Source organism: Maylandia zebra, linkage group LG11 (genome assembly GCF_041146795.1).
Source record: "Maylandia zebra isolate NMK-2024a linkage group LG11, Mzebra_GT3a, whole genome shotgun sequence".
In the NCBI taxonomy this organism is placed as follows: domain Eukaryota; kingdom Metazoa; phylum Chordata; class Actinopteri; order Cichliformes; family Cichlidae; genus Maylandia; species Maylandia zebra.
In genome coordinates this window covers 7,888,672-7,908,344 of record NC_135177.1, presented here as the reverse complement: position 1 = coordinate 7,908,344, position 19,673 = coordinate 7,888,672, and the positions used below count along the sequence as shown (strand labels likewise).

The following is a 19,673-nucleotide window of genomic DNA, read 5'->3' as shown; positions in this document are numbered from 1 at the left end:
CAACTTCACAACAACAAAGGCAAAAGGAAGGGAAAGTATAGTCTGAGCTTGAACTTTAGGACAAAATGCATGTTTCCATCTAGCCATTGCGTCTAGGGCTTATGTCTGCGAGTGCTGACTGAGACTAGAGAAAATAAGGAGGACTGTGCCACCTTTGTTGGACAATATTTTGTCCTTATCACTGAACCATGGGGGATCCAGTGAAGACATAACACAGGTAATTTTTGGGAAATTACCTATTTACCACGGAGCATAGGTTTTATAGCTATTCTGTTATAAATATAGTCTAAGATCAACAAAGTTGTGGGGTTTATTGTTTTGTTTTTGTTTTTCCAGTTGGTTAGAATGTCTTCAAATTGTGTGCACAAAATATTGCAGCATAGAAAAAAATAATCTTTTTTTTAACTGTTATTATTGTGGCTGTTGCAGGTCAGTAATGATTTTTTAAAATTATGTTAATAAATGCTCCACATCTTCCTATGCGAGCTCTAATATCGCGTTGCGTGAGGGTTTGACAGCTCCGAGCAAGTGTTTGTCAAGTTCACCATACTTCAGTTGAGCCAAACCGGAAAATGTTAATAAAAGCTGTAATTCTTGTTTAATTTCACTCTGACGGTTTCTCCGTTACTCAAAACGAATATGTCGGTTAATGTGGGTTTTATTTTGACATTTTAAACCGGATGTGTCAGCATTAATATGACGCTTCTGTCTGTGGGTCGGTCTTGCCGTTCGCCCTCCGCTGCTGTCGTCTGCTCGGTTGTAACAAATGGTCCGCTATAGGTGCCATCGAGAAAACGTCGAACGACAATAACTTGAACTACTCCATGGCAAATATCGTTTTCTCTTCTAGTCTCCCCACCACTCTTTAAAAATTCCGCCTAAAAAGAAAAAGCGTTCTGTCCCCTCTTTTGGGTTTTCAGCGGACGTAAGTAACGTTAGCTAACCGCGCTGTTAGCTTCCTATGAGTGTTAGCATGTTATTAGCTAAATGCACTGAGTAACGTGTCATTGTCTAGCTAAATACTAAATAAAACACACTAGCTATAACGTTGTTGTCAGTAGCATTCTTAAAAAAAAAACTTTGTTTTTATAAAACATGTTGGTACTAGGAATCCATCGTATATTACTGTGTAAGGAATACATCGTATATTACTGTGTAACTACCGCGGACACTAATGCTAATGTGCTCCATGAATTGAAAGCAAGCTGTTACAGTAACAAGAAATTTGACTCTGAAGTAATTGGTAATGAATGTTAAGTTGTAGTTAAACGTGGTTATAAGGGGCAGCATGATAAATAACACGGGGCAAGAGTGTTGTTGTAGCCATTGCTAATTAATTTATTCAAACCTGCTAATCTGGCCATCATTGCATCAGTTCCGGTGGTTGGTTCAGAGTAACTCAGACTAACAATTCACACATTAAAAACCACCTTAAAAAACACATATTAAGTACAGCATGTAAATACTGTTTTCTGTATCAGTGCTTTATGCGGGTATTCGTTAACTCGAGCTTACAATTCGTCTTTGTCAAATGGCGAAAAATATGGAAATCAGGGAATGCCTTTCTATTCTGGATTATCGTGCTAATGTGTGTAGTCATAACCCAAAGATCCATTTGGAGCCAGGAAAAAACCCAGTTTCCTCTACAGATTTACAGATTTGATTGTACTTTGGAGTACCACTGGAACATGTGTTAGCAGGGGAAACAATTGACTGATCATTGACTGAATCTGCTGTGCCTCACGTCCTCATCTGCCCCTTTGCAGGTGTACAACAACTACCCAGAGGATCTAGGGGCAGCTCTATACCGAGAGCCATTTGACTTCAACGCCGAGCCACCTTGGGATCCTAGCTGATAGTGGAGGAGTTCATCCCAGGACTCATCCATGTGAGTAAACTAGCTGGGGAATTTATGTATCCACTTTAATTGGAGGGCTGAGAAAAATCTCATAGCAAAAACGTTGAATGTGTGGTACAGTATTTGTGTTTGCATGGTGAAGAATTATTGCAGTTCTACGGTAACTGTCATGTCCTGACAAAAGGAGTAAACATTCAGCATGTCCCAGATCACTCAGTTATTTTAGATCTACTGTTTCAGATCTATTTTCAGCACTTGTATTAAAATAACAGGACACTGTTCAGGACTGCTTTTATCTGCACTGGCTTTGCTGTTAGATTTGTTTTCAGGAACAGAGAGAAATAATCTGAGCTATAACCCAACTAATATGCATGTATTTTCCTTGAGATTAAAGCTGGGTTGCATTGTATATTGTATGTTTTGTGAAGATAGAACAAGTGACCCAGTTAAGCATTTTCTAAGTTACATAAGGTCTTGGTTTATTTTCAAAGAGATATTAGTGTTCAGCCTTGTTCCATTGTGTTTTTAACCAGTGTTTGAGCAGTGATTTTATTTAAATTTTTTAAATGTATTTATTTTTTACTGTACACCACAGCAGTCATTGTTGGCATATTGCTAGTCTCCCCATGTAACCTTTCTACATCTGGTCTGGTCCAAACTACCATGACTGGTTGAAGTACTGTGCAACAGTACTGAAAGTAAAGTTGTGGCACAGATGCCGCCAGTATTGTACCTTTGTTAATGCCATCAAACGGAACATTTTCGGGTCACCGGCTCAGGGATTAATGGCGATTGTAAGGGGTAATTGATGATAAAGTAAATGAACCCTGTGCCCCAGACTATGTGTTTTCACAGCGGCTTTTAGGAAGAATAGGCCTCTTCCACAAAGCTATCCCATAACGCAGAACCTGTTCTCTGCTCTGATTGGATGCCCGTTGAGTTGAAAATGACTTCAGTTCAGGATTTCAAAAGAGGCGTTTAGGTTTCAGCAGCAGAGAACATCATGGAATATGAATTATCCAAAAGTGATTTTTGGTGCTGAACTTGGTGCTTTATGTTGGCTTTTCTCTTTTCCTTGTACAGTTTGTTGCATAAGTCTAGGACCCCAGGGGCTCGAGAGGGAGCGAGCAAGACCACTTCGCACTAGCCACATTCTTTATGCCTGTTGGATTTGAAGAAAACGGTTGAGAGGATGAAAGGAATCGCTGATGAACCGCAGTATTCTGTTGACCTGCTGGAAGGAGGCATGGCCCTCTGTGATGTTATTGACAATCACATTTATGAGCAAACACTGGTATGGGCTTCATCTTTAATAATATGTACTATTTCTTAATGTTTTAATATTGTCTCAAAACCAACAATTGTATTATAATGCATTGTTAACTAAAGGTTGTTAATTGACATACAGGCACACTTTTGTTTATGCTTGTATTGTAGATTAATGGATATACAATCTTAATGTGTTTTCTGACTCTTCCACACCTGTTTGTTTCCCTCTTCTCCAGTCTGAGAAAAATGCATTCTTTGTAGCAGATCTGGGAGTCATAATGAGGCAGCATGTTCGCTGGCGGACCCACATGTCCCAGATCAGACCATACTATGCTGTCAGGTGCAATAGCAGCCCAGCTGTGATTGAAGTCCTTGCTTCCCTTGGCACTGGGTTCATATGCACCAACAAGGTACTCTTTGACAGTGTGTGTTTTTGTCATTAGGGCTTTTCTCTGCTAAATATAAAAGCACATTTAGCACTAGTGTTGATCATCAAGCTGACCCGTGTTTCATAAGGCTGAGGCCCTGGTACGAATTCACCCCAAGGCTATTTAATGTGTGTCTTTCCAAGATCTTTAAATATTTTTAAAAGCACCACCAAGTGGTCACCACATGTCAATGCCCACCTTGTAAACATTATTTAATAAATATTTGTCTCTAATGCATCTGCCTGATGGGCATTGCAAGATAGATACAGGAGATCTATTACACTTATTTCAAATTCTATTTTCTTTCTTCTAGAGCAGCTTTGGCTGATTCAAAGTTGAAAATAATCCTTATTTATCTTATATTTGGCTTTGGTGCGGCCCCACTGTTAAGCCGCCGTCTGGCAATGGATTGACAAAGGATTGGCTCCCTACCCCTTACAAATGGAAGGTTGGGACAGCAGGTGGATTAGATTTCTATGCTTACAGCCAGAGCAATGATCCTGAGATGATCATTTAAAGGATATCCTATGAAGAGTAGAAAAAAACTGCTTAGAGACTGACCTTCTAGCTCACAGTTCTTTGTACATACACTGAAATTTTCAAACTAAGTGTAATATAAGCAAAAGATGACAAAAAAGCATAATAGGTTCCCTTTAATGGAATATTGCTTTGTCTGTGTATCTTTGTAATTCAGTCTGAACTGGAATTGGTGCAGAGCCATGGTATTCCCTCTGAAGATATCATCTACAGTGGTGTTTGCAAACAAGTTTCCCAGATTAAATATGCTGCTAAAAATGGCATTGACCTCCTGGTGTGTGATAATGAAGCAGAGCTGCGCAAGATTTCTCGCTGCCACCCCAATGCCAAGTAAGTTTTTGATAAGCATCAGTCCAAGTGCCAGTGAATATGTTAAACAACTGACCATGTTATCAGTCCATAGTAATTATCTGTTGGTTACACTATCGACCGTCATTCTGATAAGAAATCTACCTGCAAAACTGTTTGGTTCTGTGTAGTTTACTGCTCTGGTTTTATATCATAGATTAATCTGGATCGATTGTTTCCCCAAAACAGTAACCAAGTTATCTATTTCCTCTGTGATAATTTAGGCTGCTGCTACAGGTGTCAACGGAAGCGTCAAACCCGGACGATGACATGAGCATGACATTTGGCTGCTCACTCAAGGACTGCAGACATCTGCTGGAGAGTGCTAAGGAGCTGGGTGTGCAGGTAGCTGGGGTCAGGTAAGGACTACAGGAAGGACATGAAGAGAAATGCAAATCCAGGTTTTGTACTTAGACCACTGCAAGGATGGCACAGTTCTCCTGAACAAATTATTTAGTCAGTTTGTCTGCAAATGAAATTTAAACGTTAAGTTGCCAGTTTGATCACCGACTACCTCTTCTACTCCTCAGGTCTCACATTTCCAACTCCTGTGACGATGACCAGGTGTATGTTCATGCCATCTCCGATGCCCGTTGTGTCTTTGATATGGGGGTATGTGGTGTTAAATGATGCATTTTATTTGCAGTCAGCTCTATGACTGTTATTTGCATTTCTGTTGAATACAATTTTATGTTTTGGATGCTCCATAAACACAAGGTACTTTGTATAGACCCAAGTTATTAACAATTTTCTGTCTGCTTCAGGAGGAAATTGGCTTCAGCATGAAAATCTTGGACATTGGAGGCGGATTCAGTGGCTCTGAGGCCCAACTGGAACTGGTCAGTGCATTTCTATCAGATACTGCCCATATGGAAAAGATATATATAAATCTTATAAAGTTTTTATCTGACTTGTATGAAAAGCATACAAGAATGAAAACACATACACTCAACAAAAATATAAACGCAACACCTTTGTTACTGCTCCCATTCCCCATGGGATGGACGTAGAGACCTAAAATTCATTCCAGATACACAATATAACCATCCCTCCCAAACAGTGGTCACAAATCAGTCCAAATGTGTGGTAGTGGGCACATCTGCTATATTGAGATAATCCATCCCACCTCACAGGTGTGCCACAGCAGGATGCTGATCTGACATCATGAGTAGTGCACAGGTGTACCTCAGACTGCCCACAACAAAAGGCCACCCTGGAATGTGCAGTTTTTTGCGCTATTGGGGGTCTGGGGACCCAGAACCGGTCAGTATCTGGTGTGACCACCATTTGCCTCATGCAGTGCAACACATCGTCGCATGGAGTCTATCAGATTGTCAATTGTGGCCTGTGGAATGTTGGTCCACTCCACTTCAATGGCTGTGCGAGGTTGTTGGATATTCGTGGGAACTGGTACACGCTGTCGTATACGCCGGTCAAGCACATCCCGAACATGCTCAATGGGTGACATGTCCGGTGAGTATGCTGGCCATGCAAGAACTGGGACATTCTCAGCTGCCATCTGCCCTGAACAATGTGAACCATGATTCATCCGTGAAGCGCACACCTCTCCAACGTGCCAGACGCCATCGAATGTGAGCATTTGCCCACACAAGTCTGTTACGGCGACGAGCTGGAGTCAGGTCAAGACCCCGATGAGGACGACGGGCATGCAGTTGAGCGTCCCTGAGTTTCTGACAGTTTGTGCAGAAATTGTTTGGTTGTGCAAACCAATTGTTCCAGCAGCTGTCTGGGTGGCTGGTCTCAGACGATCTTGGAGGTGAACCTGCTGGATGTGGAGGTCCTGGGCTGGTGTGGTTACACGAGGTCTGCGGTTGTGAGGCCGGTTGGATGTGCTGCCATATTCTCTGAAACGCCTGTGGAGACGGCTTATGGTTGAGAAATGAACATTCAATGCACGGGCGACAGATCTGGTTGACATTCCTGCTGTCAGCATGCCAATTGCACGCTCCCTCATTGCTTGTGGCATCTGTGGCATTTTGCTGTGAGACAAAACTGCACATTCCAGGGTGGCCTTTTGTTGTGGGCAGTCTGAGGTACACCTGTGCACTACTCATGATGTCAGATCAGCATCCTGATGTGGCATACCTGTGAGGTGGGATGGATTATCTCAATATAGCAGATGTGCCCACTACCACACATTTGGACTGATTTGTGACCACTGTTTGGGAGGGATGGTTATATTGTGTATCTGGAATGAATTTTAGGTCTCTACGTCCATCCCATGGGGAATGGGAGCAGTAACAAAGGTGTTGCGTTTATATTTTTGTTGAGTGTATAAGATCCCTTGAAAAATTATATAATGAAACTTGTATGTTTTGTATACTTACTAAAAAAATATATGAAAGTAATGAGAAAGTGGCCACTTTCATGAGTAAATCAAATATCTTTTTACTATTTCTTTTCCATATGGGTGCTAAAGACAAGCTTTGTACATTGTAGCTGTAGTAAGCACTAGCTGAACAGTAAGATAAAAGTGTCTGTCTTAAATGTTGAGAATATTCTAATATAGATTCATGCTTTAGCTGCTCACTGTGAAGCTGGATTTAAACTACTTTTCAGAGGCATGTGGGGGGAAAAGGAAGGAATGTCTTAATGTTAATTGTAACGGCTTCTGTCATCTCTTTTGCAGATTAATAGTGCAGTCATGTCTATGGTGGACCTATACTTCCCTCCATCTTCAGGAGTTTCCATCATTGCTGAGCCTGGTAACTTCTTCGTGTCCTCTGCTTTCACACTAGCTGTCAATGTCATCTCCAAGGAGGTGGTGGCACGTGATCCCCAGGACCAGGATCATGGTTAGTGGCAAGATACTCACTTAGGAACGGTAATGATTGTTAAGGACATACTCTGTAAAAACTGCATTCCAGCTGTAACTCGAGCAGTACACAATGCATTTTCATGCAGAAACCAGTGTTGTACAGCATGAAATGTATTATTATACTGGGAATTAGCAGTGCAGCTATGAATCAAACAGTAAAATGTAATTCAGAAACTTTTCTGCCCTCTTCTGAACAGATCTGTCTCCCAATGAAGAGCCAGCGTTCCAGTACACTATGAACGAAGGAGTGTATGGATCGTTTGCCAGCAAACTCTCTGAAGGACTGATATCTGCCCCATCTGTTCACAAGGTGAGTCTCAAAGATTCTCAATGGATCAGTATACACTTACTAGACACTTTAATAGGTACACTTTGGCAGTACCAGGTTGGACTACTTTTATCTACAAAACTGTTGCATAGATTTAACAAGGTGCTTGAAACTTGTGCAAGACTTTTTGGGTCACACTGACAAGATCGCAGCAAGCAGTTTCTGTAGATCTGTTGGCTGCAAATTCATAATGCAAATCTGTTCCACCACAAAGGTCCTCTGTTGGATGGATGGATAGCGAGACGGACGCATCCATCCAGCCAGCCAACAAAGGACCTTTACCTAACAAAGGGCCAGTTGAATGTGTAACCACAACACACAATACTTTCTCTATACTTCTCAATGTGTATACGGACTATATTATTAAATTAGGAACAACATCTTAATCAGCTACTGCCCACACATATACACATTGTAAAATGACTAAAATAATTATTGCCTTATTAGCAGAACACTTCCCTGGATGTACCGGTGTTCAGCAGCAGCTTGTGGGGTCCCTCTGGAGATGATCTGGACCAGGTACTGGAGCACTGTCTTTTACCTGAGCTCAACATTGGAGATTGGCTCATGTTCACACATGCTGGCTCCTACAGTCTGGGTCAACCACTGTGCTCCCCCACTGACTCACCACCACCCCCTGTGTACTACGTCATCTCCTCTAGAGACTGGTAAGTTTGGCAGTGATGGAGAAAATCTTTTCTGTGCAAGAATGTGGAGGTTATGGTCCTTGATTCCTGTTTATTTTCATTCACCAGGTTTGAGATGCAGGACACTGGTGTTACCAACGAGGCTATGCTTAAGAACTTCTCCCTGGTCCCGTACTTCCTCAATTCCTGCCAAACAGAGGCTGCACTGTCGGTCCCAGCTTAGGAAACATCTGACTGGGACCAGAAGTCTTTTCACTTTTCTCACTTGTTTCTGCTGCTAGCTTCCTTTGGTTCACATTCCCCTGGGGTCAACTCTCCCAGTAGTGCTTGAAATTGCCTGGACCAGACCATATTCATATCGCAGACCCCAGTGCACTGCACTTCTGTGTGGTCAGCCCTGGAAACCCTAAGTAGGTGTTAATTAGTATGCAACAAAATGGATGAGTCCAGAAAAGACAGTTTGGGGACTCCTCTTGAACTACCGTTTACACCCCTACAGTAGACATATAATACTTTTAAATGATTATATTTGACAGATATTATTATTCATATCTCCTTTGCTGTTGTCAGTCTTGTATATTATGTGTATCCCTGATTGAAGCAGTGTATTTATAAAAAGAAACACTTCTGAGATTATATAGAAAGTTTTGCCAAAAGATTTGTATTTTGTATTTTAATTTGTTGTGTAGGTTTTTTTTGTGTGTGCACAAAGGCTAGAATCCATTATTACATTTAAAAAGTGGCATCTTCATATTAAATTGAGAGCTTGCAGCATATCTTTGCTGTACATACAAAATGTTTGGCGTCACCGTGGCGTCAGTTTCTGAAAATTATTTGAAAGCTAAAAGGTGAGTGTCCTTAAATAAGGTGGTGTTTGCGTCTTGCTTCCAAGACTGGCAGGTGAGTGCTCTGCTACCTGACAGCCAAGCAGGTTTTATTAGACAGCATGTGCTGCAGATGGAACACAGGAAGTGCTGGTGGATAATGAATCGACTTACACTGAAAATGACATTGTTTCTTTACAAAAAATGATTTAAAAGACTACTGCAAGTTCTTTTTCTACTCATATAGTTTGAAATATTCTTCCAACATCTGTGTTGATAGAATATAGCAGTATTTCCTGACACCAAGTATACTTGCATTGTGTGTATCATATCTGTGAAACTGTCATAAATCTGTCTTAAGGCATGATAAATTATCAGGCACTTGCCTGCTTTTAACGTGTAGCTGTGCTTGTCTAAATGAAGAGTAATAAACACCCCACTGAGTGGACTGTAAATCCCAGTGTGTGTCTTATCAGAAATGCACAAATGTTGTAAATTGTAACTTCCTCCAGCTGTATGCATAGATAGAATTGGTACCCCTCAGTTTCACAGCCTGATAATTTTATACAGTTATCATGTGATGAGCTGAAGTGGGATACATTTTCAGGTATCAGAAGCATGTGGGAACCACAGAAAAGATTTTAAATTACAACTCTTAAAAAAAATGTGTTTAGGTTTATTAAGGAATTCTGTGTTTTGTGCAAGAAAAAGTGCAAAAATATTTTATACTGATTGTCATGGCACAAAAAAACAACATGTAACATTTTTTGGTCAAATATCACTGACAAAAAAGTAAACTCAGTAACATTTAAATACGTAACTACTCAGCTTATGCTAATGCAGTAGTTAAATGTAAACACTTTGATTACCTCGTTTATATTCAATTAGAATGATTACAGAACAGCAGTATAGCAAAGTTTGCACAATAGCCCTTTCATAAGGTGACGTAAAAAACATCTACAGTCTTGTGTGAGTCAGTCTCAACAGCGTAGAGCATGTCATTTGGTTTCACAGTGGAGTTTGTTTGTTATTGTTGCTGAAGACGATACTGCATGCAGGGAGTTCAGCAGCGTCCCCTCATCGCTGCCAGGTGTCTTCGGGCATGCTTGGCAAGGTGGTCACTACGCATGAAGCGGCTGAGGCACATTGGGCAGGCAAACTTTTTTTCTCCCGTGTGGGTTCGGCGATGCCGGGACAGCTCATCGGAGCGAGCGAAACGCCTCTCGCAACCCTCCCACTTGCATTTATAAGGTTTCTCACCTGTTGGATAGTGGAGGCAGGAATAAGGACTTTTCTGAACATACTCCAACGGGTAAAACATTGCTATCATGACTAGAAGATCACACTTGTGCCATTTGCTTAAAAACTGCCATAGCATTCAAATACATATGCGTTATATTAACATTTAATTCATTTATCTCTTACCTGTGTGCGTCCTCATGTGGGCCTTGAGATGAGAGCTCTTGAAGTAAGTCTTGTTGCAGTTCTCACGGGGACAAACGTGATTGCGTGCGCGGGCCACCTCTGGCTGCTGTGGGACACATCTTTGCTCCGATAAGGTGCGATGAGGCGCCGGGGCAATGGCAGCGAACTTTGGTCCACCATTGGTCACCGGTGCTGGTTGAATGTAGACAGGAGGAACAGGCGGCTGAGGGACAAGGAGCATGACGGGACCCTTTGCCACCTGACCCCCTACAAGGAAGACCTGAGCAGAAGAAGCCGTGTGTCCTTCTTGTTTGTGCTGCAGCTGCAGTGGCGTGTGCACCATGGTGATTGCTGGCAGTAGGTGTTGCTGCTGACTGTGCGAGTTTGTGACAGCGTTCTGCACAAGGGTGGCCAAAGAAGAGACAGGAACAATGTGGCAGTAGACAGGCACAGGCGAGACCAGAGCATCTCCAGCTGGGACAGACTGAGGCGTATTTTTATTTTCATTTAAGCCTAAAAGGCTTCCTGGGTTGTCTCCAGACTGAACAACATTTGGGGACGTCTTAGTGTAAGCTTGTGTTGTAACAGTCTCCTCAGAGTCTCTGCTATTCGGCTCATCTTTACAGTTCACATCAGTTTTAGAGTCCAGCATGTGAACCCGAACGACCTCTTCCTCCTTTGAGGAACGATTAAGGTTGGAGGAGCAGTGGAGGCCATCTGCAGTGTGACGGATCACACTGGTGCACTGGAAGCTCTGCTGAGCAGCGTGTTTGTGCAGAGACGTCACTTCTGTAGGTCGGTGAGGCTTCAGAGCTGGACCTGGACAGGCCGTCACAAAGTGGGGCGGGCTGTATGGTGGTGTCATGCACTGAGAAGAAAAGTCACATTATCAAAGTCAGTAATAAAGTTTCTCTTCTGTCCCAATACATCTACATTTACTAGAATCACACAGTTACATAGAAACCATTTCATCCTAAACAAGGATCCCTTACAAACAGAGAGTCCTGCAGCACAGCAGAACTGGTGGTGACCTGGTCGTCCTCTGAGGAGTCTGAGGAGGGAGACAGAGGTCTGTAGTGCCTCACCCTGAAGTTTCGTGACTTCCAGTGCTTAGTCATGGACATCAGAGCCCGCACAGCTTCCATATCACCTGCACCCATGTCAGTTGGCTGGGATTCACCCTGGACGTCTGAGATGTTACAGTGATGCTCCTCAGACTTCATAGTGTAACTCTGGCAAAGACCAAATTAACTGTAATTTAAATTCATAACATTTCACGCAACGTAATCCAACAATGATAGCCTTCACTAAAAATAAGTGAATACATCACCTACGATCAAATTTACACTATGACCATTATCTCAGGGCCTTAAAGATTTTGCCAAAGAGCATGAGAGATAAGCATGATCAGCTGCTGCTCATCAGCGCGGTTGCCCTTTCACCTACTTTGCTGGGGGACAAAAGCAGCATGTGTGGTGGTTACAAAACAGACACACAACACCTACTGTAAGAACTCCTCCCTGCCCAGGCCCGGATCACCACACACAAGCTGCACCCGTAATCATACTCCTCAATAACTATTGATGAAGCCCACCAGACTGTCTGACTAATTAGCTGCTGACAACCACTTTATCAACGTGTTTCTACACGAACATTAAACACGTAAGAAGAAAAGAAAACACTATGCTAAACCGTAAATATGACGAAGCTAATATGTACTTACATATATGTATGAGTGCGTCAAGTGTTCAGGAAACAGGTTTAATCCCTAGACGCGCGTCCACAAGTCTCGTGCGAACAACTTAAGACCAGGCAAGTATGTTTCCTAATTTCCTCCACAGCCTCGTTTCCATTCATCGTTTCAAATGCGGTGGGGGAACAGATGGGCGTGGCCCGAAGCCGCGCCCAATGGGACGCAAAGGTGTGTTTTAGGGTAGACCAATGGTGCGGGGGCACCGTGCGTGATCAGGGGCTGAAGGCACCGTGGAGACTGCGTGGTACACAACAGCAAGGGAGTGTGAGAAAAACCCCCACCCCCCAACCCACACACCCACTTTGCAAATAACTGGCGTTTTTAATGAGTAACTTTGCCCTGACGAGCAGACGCTCACCATCTGTCTTGGCTAATCATCACTATGACACTTGGAGTGAAGACAGTGAGAAAAGATGCTCATTATGAGATAGCAACAGGTAGGTAATTAATATAGCACTTGTTACTATTTAACAATCTTCAGATAAATCTATCTAAATGAAGCTACTATTTCTTCTTCTTAATTCATCCATTAGTGGAAATTATGTGAACAAGTGCTTCAGACCCCCCCACCCCCTTTTTGTATAATACCCCCACCCCTTCACTGCAATTAACTAATCCTCCTTTACTTTTCAAAAGTGAAATAACACCAAATAATTTCTACTATTATTCATTACCATTAATCTCATTCAGAGTTGCAACCAGACTACATTTTGTTAGTGCCAATGTTTTGTGTGTAAATCTCGTCCCCCACTTTGTTGCAAGGCAGCTGTGTTTTAATCATTTCACCTGACAGGAAGAAGGTTCAGATAATTTGGTGCTTAAAGCAACAACAATACATTTCACATATTAAAGATACTAAATGCTACCAGTGAATAATGTGAATAGGCTACATCTCTTGAGTAATTTTTGGTTTTTTATTTCTTCTCAAAATCTCCCCCAATATAGATATATATTAATGTGACTGGTGTTTAAATTAGCAGACCCTTGTCTTTTGTGGAAAGAGGTCAGCCAACAGGAGATGGGTTCAGCCACCCCTCTGGATTAGGTAAGTGTCAGCTGTCTAGACCTTCCTGCACAGCACAGAGAATCGGGACAAAAGGCTGGTTGTAGACACACAATGGGGAAATACACACACAGACACACAGCCCATTTGACTGTGTCTGGCATTGTTGGGATGTTCCTCAAAAGCATATTTGCTGGAACAGAATAAAAGTGTGACCATGCAATGCATAAAGATTTCATTTGTAACTTTATCAAGCTCCCTGAAACTTGCATTCAGTGTCTCAGAACTAATAAAAAAATATGAATTAAGTATTTTCTGATCAGTAATCCAACTTATAGTGCATTGCAACTGGCCAATCCGCAGCTCATAAATCTACATGAATCATGTTTGCATGTTGAGTTTATTGCAAACAATTTAAAGATGAAAGATAGGAGGAAAAATAATGAAGACTCCTGTTGTACACAGGGGTCTTCATTATATTAGAAATGTATGATAAATGTGGTACTCTCTAAGGTGGGTGTACTTTGTGATTGACAAGCAGCTGCTGCATGAGCATGCAGTTTAATTCCACCTCATCCTTGGTTTGCAAAACAGCTCAGCTTAAGTGAGAGGTTATGGCATAAAAGAGGATCCTGTGGCATTGGACCAATCATAGAATAGCTCTTTAGAGCAGAGCCTCACAACATGTGTATACAGTTGTGCAATGTGTTACGACCAGTGCTTCATTCATATTATGACCTGACCCCTAGATGGCAAGTAACAAATGGATAACTGGAGCTTGTTAGCTTGTTTCCACTTCGACTAGATTACCAAGGACTTTGGGTTCTCTTTAGCTGTTTCAGAAATGGATGTGTTGCTATGTCCAGAAAGAGACTACTCACTACATCTCTTTATTCACCAGCCATATACAATATATTGCCTTGTAAGCTGTGCAGAAATCTATGATTTGATGTAGGTTGTGCACACAGTTTGTGCAAAGTCCTTCACCGCTCAGCACCCTTCTTGAAACCTTTAATGGGCAGTTATTCTGAACCATTATAAAGTACTTTAATAGTCGCCAGTCAAATCAGGTGAAAACCGCTTAAAATAGTTTGAAGACTGTGCCCCAAATAAAGCACCATCTTATCTGTGCTGGTGTGGGATTTTCCTCATAGATTACATTTCAGGACTGGCTGAATGCTCTTTCTCTCTTTTTATATAGTTTTTTTTTGGTTTGTGCAGGCGAGTGCATGTTAAGAGGTAGAGCTACATTCTGTCCTTCCCTAGTCCTGCAAAGATATGCTTCTGCCAGCACTAAGAGAAGTTATTTTAAACTCATACTCTTCAGCTATTGATCATGTTACCCCAGTCAGTAAAACATGGGCTGAAGTGATTGTGGGCTGACTGACAGCAGCTTGTCTGGGTTCACTGATGAAAACAGTCTAGTTTTAAGGTGTAACAACTGGAAAACCTCTGATTATACCGAGTAGGATATCTTGTCTCTGGTGTCTCTGCGTGCAATAAAACTTTATTCATTGAGTTAAATTTGCAGCCTAAAATGTGCACACTTTCTAAATCCTCAAACCTGCTAACCTTTCTCTGATGATAATGCAGTTTTCTGGCCCTGACTCTTTGTACCCATATTTAAGAACTCCAGGGGTCATTTAATAACCCAGTACCCTCCTACCTAAAAATAGCTCTGGTTTGTTTGTCTACTCCCTTAAAAAAAGGTACAGGGTGTTTTTTTTGGAGCAATGGCCTTGGTTTAAATAACCTCTGTGTTGAATTCAGTAAACACAGATAAAAGTTACGCTCTTCTCTCATCTGGTTGGTTGATGTGGTGCATACAAACTTGAAGAACAACGTATGATCGAATAATCTAGTGAAAATTTGCTCACTTACATATGCAGTAACATCCATGTGGGTAATTTTGAGTCAGATGGTTGCATTTCTCTTTGCTAGAGCTGAGTGGAAACTTGTGCTGTACTTTGCAGATAAAAGAGGAACCTGACTTGGGGCAGAAGTGCAAACTCTTATTTTCAGTTCCAGCTTTGAAGGGCGACTCTCCATGAGCTTATCAGAATGCATAAATATCCTGAAAAAACTCTGCAGCATTTTTGTGTTGGCAAATAATCAGAAGAGCAGCGCAGGAAGGACAGCTGTCATCACTACAACTGTCTCACATTATTATCAAAGGTAAACCATGCCACCTACTGGTGAGATAAACTGCAGCTTTCGGGGGATTGTACGTGTATAACCAAAATATGAGTAGGAAATCATTGTTTTGTATAGGCTGTTTTCATTTATTTATTTGTCTTTTAACAATGCAATTTTTGGGAGGGGACAGGAAACACAAAATCTGTATTTCAGGAAATTGGAAAATTCTAATCTTATCATTTGCACCATGCACTGAACAGAGGCTCATTCACCCCTCCTCTCCCAAATGGCTATCTCTTGACTATAGCTCCTTTGCTCACATCCAGGACATGCATGGGTCAAGTTTTAAGCTCTGCTTAAACTAGAGTTTCCTTTTGACAATGTTATAATGGTAACCTTGTGCTTAAATTAGAGTCTTCTACTTTTTCTTTCTTTCAAACAACAGAAAATTATTTCCTTAACTCAACAGGGCTTAAATAGACTGGGAATACCGCACTAACACAGTTTTCTATGGGAGGGAGATCAGCTGTGCACAGACTCCCAGTGGTCTTCCATTTATAGAGCTCAGGTTTTAGGCGGTTCAGTTTGAAATATAAACCAGTGTAAGAATAGCAGCAATGATCTGAGGGTCATGATTTTTTGTTTCACTTTTTTTAACATCTGTTTCATCTCTGCTGCCACAAATACAGATACGAGTATTGTGGCATGAGGAGAAGAAAAGTGGAGTTCCTGCTTTATACACTCAAAAATAAAATATGCCCAAAATGCTGACTTTAATTTGATATAATGTAAATCTTACAAGTAATTTTGTTACATAAGAGCAATGTACAAATGATAATAGAACAATGACATTTACTTGATTGGTGTACATTCAGTTTATACCAAGCATATTTTTTCTTAATTATTAGATATTTAAAAAAAAACAAAAAAACATTTGATTTGATATATTTCAGTTGCATTTTTTATCAACATTATTGCTATTAATGAATACATTTTTAATGTATATTTACTTTTACTTTATTATATAACAGACATTTCCCTGTAGTGAGATGGGTATTCTTATTAATTTTACTTAGATACTACTTAAATAAATACATATTAACTTATTTACTTACATTTGTCAGTTAATGAGCTCTTCATCTTTATTTTTAATTGAGTTCTTTCTTTTTTTAATTTAGGAGCTGTCTTGTTTTATGATCTTGCCCAGAATTAGGGATGAATAAAGTACATCTGATCTTTTATTACAAATAATGTTCATTATATGCCAAAATAATGGATTAATAGTAAGTGTTGGTTGGGTTTTTTTGTTGCTGTTGTTGTTTTGGATATTTGTTATATAGCAAAAAAATGAAAAACCAAACACAGGATTAAATATACCTATTTCCAAATGGATTGAGAGTATAATCTGATTTTGTTTTTATCCCTGAGCAGAATTTATGAAGGTCTTAAAATGTAGTTTTGCATCTCAATATAATAATTATTCTTATTTTTAATTTAGTCATAATTTTACTTTAGTCATAACAGATTTATACTTTGCTATTATAAATCAAAATGCGTAATCTTTTTAAGAGGCCCCAAATAACCCAACAACAATCCCCATGTCGCCATATTGCAAGTACTTTTGAGTAATAAATAATTACTTATATAAAAAATTATAATTTTATTTTCAGATTTTGATGTTGCTCTTACTTTATCTGCAACAAATAATATTTGGTTTACCAGCTGACGGTAAATTAACAGGACAAATCACAATTTTAAACATTTTTCAGAAACATCAGCAGTCTGCAAAATTACTCTGACAACTGTAAGGTGGTTGGATGTATTGGGAGTACAGAGCAGTAGTGGACGGTTTTGTGGAGTGGTCTGGGAGGAATCATCTGCTTCCGAGAGATGGTGATGGAGTTTAGAAGGAAGAGGACAGCCACACAACCCAATCCTGGGACAAGACGTTGGTGTGGTGCCAGGGTGCAAGTATCTGGGGATCCACATAAACAACAGACTGAATTGGAAGACCAATAAAGAGGCCATATACAAAAGGGGATGATGAGGCTCTGTTTGCTTTCAGTGTCCACAGCAAATTGTTCGAGATATCAGTCTGTACTGGCAAGTGCAGTGTACTTTGGTGTGGTCGGCTGAAGGAGTAGCATCAGAGGTGGTGATGCTACCTCTGATGGTAGCATAAAATGATTAGAGAGGCTGGCTCTTTTGAAACTGTGGTGGTGAGGAGATCACTGAACAAACTATTATCAGTCTTAGGTAATCCTCGACTGCAGCACTTAACTAGACAGGAAGCAGAGGGGCTTCAAGGAGCTGATTCAGATACACACCTATTACAGAAACAGGAAATCTTTCACACCTCGTGCTATCACTCTATATAATACAGTTTATCTGTCTAGCAGAATGACATCTGATATTATTATTATTATTATTATTATTATTTTGTTGTTTTTTCATCATCCTTTCATTTGATTTAACTCAAGGATGAAATTTTGCAAGTAGGGGCAAAGTATACTTGTCATTAATTTCTTCATTAATATTTTATTATTCATAAATATTGTTTTACAAAGAGGCGAGCAAAAGCAAATCGCAAACAACATACAAGCAAAGAATTCAATTCAGTTACTAGTTACAGACACGCACAGAGGCCTGCATAACCACACGTGTTCACAGGGAGAAAATAGCCACAGTACAGTGGACGGTAGCAAAGAATTCAAGTTGGGTAGCTTAAACGCTAAAGCTAATAGTGCTAGCTGTGAAACATTATTATAACAACAGCAGTCCAGTTCATCGTGTTAGCATTTTAGGCTGACATTAATACATTTCTTACCACTGATTAGTTACCGTGTTATGCATTGTACATACCTTTTTTAACTGAATGGCTTTAGAAAGAATATTTTATCTATGATTAAACATTTTGACTTGGAAGCAGACAATAAAGCTAGATTATAATGACGCAATTCTTAATAGAAAAAACTATACCGCTTGTAACTGCACAAAAGGCACAAATTTGTGCTGCTTCTTTTTCGTTGATATTCTATTTTAAAACCAATTGTCTCATCTTTTTCTATTCTATTGTTCCAGCTTTTAAAGAGGTAACCTCGCAAAATTTAACCCTTTCTTTGACCTTCATAGTGCTTTAGTGAACATATGAACACCTCGACTGCCTAACAGACAAAACATACTAAGATGCAATAGGTGCACTGGATTAGAACAAAGCCTTCGGAGTGTGGAAGTGCAACGCTTGGCTTTTTGTTACAGATGTCTTTCTTCTCGAGGCCAGCCCCATCCAATTTTTTTATTTCCTGTTTGTGCTAGAGGTCCAACCAGCGGAGCGAGTGCATGTGCACTAATCAACACACACAGAAGAAGCTGGTTAGAGTTAAGATGGCGGCATGTGGGTGAGGAGGCTGGGATCTAACTCGAGCTTTTTCGCCCTTAAAAGATTCCTATGAATCCTCATATATACAGTAATCGAAAGAGTACCCATTTCCACACGTCTCGGTGTGATTTTGGATTAGCCCAATGACATCTATACACTTCGTGGTTCACCCGTTGCCCGGGACCGAGGATCAGCTCAATGACAGGTATTTTGTTGCGGCCCGTAGAAAAAGAAGACTTGAAATCAATATTTATGTGCGGGCAGCATTGCTTAGTATTCGAGGTAATATTTGTGCTCGATGTTGACATTGTCATGTGAATATGTTCGGGTTTAAATTATTTAAATGACCCCCCCACTCGGGGGGTAAAACGAGGCCCGGCATTTTGAGGGATCCTTGTTAGCTTGCTGCTACCTAAACAGAGTCATTTGCTAACATGCTAACCTGTTAACTGGCTTTCAGTCGAATAGCTAACGCTAGCTGTCGGTTTCCTTGGTTCTCTGGATGGATTGGCTCTTAGTCAAAGTTCCGCGGTTGGGGGATGGGGTAAAGAGAGGGTATTAAAGGTTGTAAAACACAGCTTTGTACACGAAAAAGATTTCAATTTTTTACTGTTACCATATACGCTCTTTGACAAGTGTCAATTGTTTTCTTTGCGAGCGTCTTGTTGATTTACCGTGATCTATGCAGCGGCTAACGTCAGCTTACCGATAGCTAGCTGCTAATGCTAGCAACCTAGTTAATTCGCTACCACGCTCTTAAGAAAGCCAAATATTTGCATTTCAGGGCGTTTGTGGAAGGGTCTTCTTTTTCTTGACGCTTCATTAAGCATTTAATTACTAACATCATTTGAAATTTTGTCACCGCTTGTCTGCTTTTAGCATTGCGCACTGAGATAAAT

General features: G+C 40.7%; 3 protein-coding genes and 1 long non-coding RNA gene across 16 annotated transcripts in view; 3 read left to right on the top strand and 1 right to left on the bottom strand.

The window, feature by feature from the left end:
- Positions 1 to 9,533, top strand: LOC101473053 (antizyme inhibitor 1). Of its 3 annotated transcripts, none has more exons than XM_004560003.3 (12): positions 1 to 217; positions 1,767 to 1,888; positions 2,942 to 3,152; positions 3,364 to 3,537; positions 4,250 to 4,422; positions 4,665 to 4,799; positions 4,971 to 5,052; positions 5,205 to 5,279; positions 7,091 to 7,256; positions 7,477 to 7,589; positions 8,055 to 8,275; positions 8,363 to 9,533. In XM_004560003.3, the coding sequence occupies exons 3-12, from the start codon at positions 3,051 to 3,053 to the stop codon at positions 8,475 to 8,477; spliced, it is 1,356 nt and encodes a 451-aa protein (XP_004560060.2). In that variant the 5' UTR covers positions 1 to 217; positions 1,767 to 1,888; positions 2,942 to 3,050; the 3' UTR covers positions 8,478 to 9,533. The 3 variants fall into 3 exon arrangements, with proteins under 3 accessions (XP_004560060.2, XP_023010005.2, XP_004560059.2); XM_023154237.3 differs by lacking the exon at positions 1 to 217 and adding an exon at positions 708 to 925 and having other exon boundaries at positions 8,058 to 8,275; XM_004560002.4 differs by lacking the exon at positions 1 to 217 and adding an exon at positions 709 to 925.
- Positions 9,500 to 12,388, bottom strand: LOC101473554 (Krueppel-like factor 10). 3 transcript variants are annotated; one of them, XM_004560007.3, is made up of 4 exons: positions 12,227 to 12,388; positions 11,589 to 11,735; positions 10,504 to 11,371; positions 9,500 to 10,338 (listed from the first exon to the last, which is right to left on the bottom strand). In XM_004560007.3, the coding sequence occupies exons 2-4, from the start codon at positions 11,724 to 11,726 to the stop codon at positions 10,142 to 10,144; spliced, it is 1,203 nt and encodes a 400-aa protein (XP_004560064.1). In that variant the 5' UTR covers positions 11,727 to 11,735; positions 12,227 to 12,388; the 3' UTR covers positions 9,500 to 10,141. The 3 variants fall into 3 exon arrangements, with proteins under 3 accessions (XP_004560064.1, XP_004560061.1, XP_004560063.1); XM_004560004.5 differs by having other exon boundaries at positions 11,496 to 11,735; positions 12,227 to 12,385; XM_004560006.6 differs by lacking the exon at positions 12,227 to 12,388 and adding an exon at positions 12,009 to 12,125 and having other exon boundaries at positions 11,496 to 11,735.
- Positions 12,389 to 12,540: 152 nt separating this feature from the next.
- LOC143420927 (uncharacterized) lies at positions 12,541 to 17,428 on the top strand. Its single transcript, XR_013100678.1, has 4 exons — positions 12,541 to 12,693; positions 13,202 to 13,301; positions 15,233 to 15,434; positions 17,165 to 17,428. It is a non-coding gene; the product is annotated as an uncharacterized LOC143420927 (long non-coding RNA).
- A 1,302-nt stretch (positions 17,429 to 18,730) lies between these two features.
- Positions 18,731 to 19,673, top strand: part of ubr5 (ubiquitin protein ligase E3 component n-recognin 5) — a 30,514-nt gene continuing 29,571 nt past the window's right edge. For 5 of the 9 annotated variants that reach the window (XM_004560011.6, XM_004560013.6, XM_004560010.6 and 2 more), the window contains exon 1: positions 18,732 to 18,979. In XM_004560011.6, coding sequence (XP_004560068.1) covers positions 18,918 to 18,979 — 62 coding nt within the window. In that variant the 5' untranslated portion in view covers positions 18,732 to 18,917. Of the gene's footprint in view, positions 18,980 to 19,673 lie in introns of all 9 variants that reach the window. The other 4 variants (XM_004560014.6, XM_004560009.6, XM_012921513.5 and 1 more) reach the window with 2 other exon arrangements.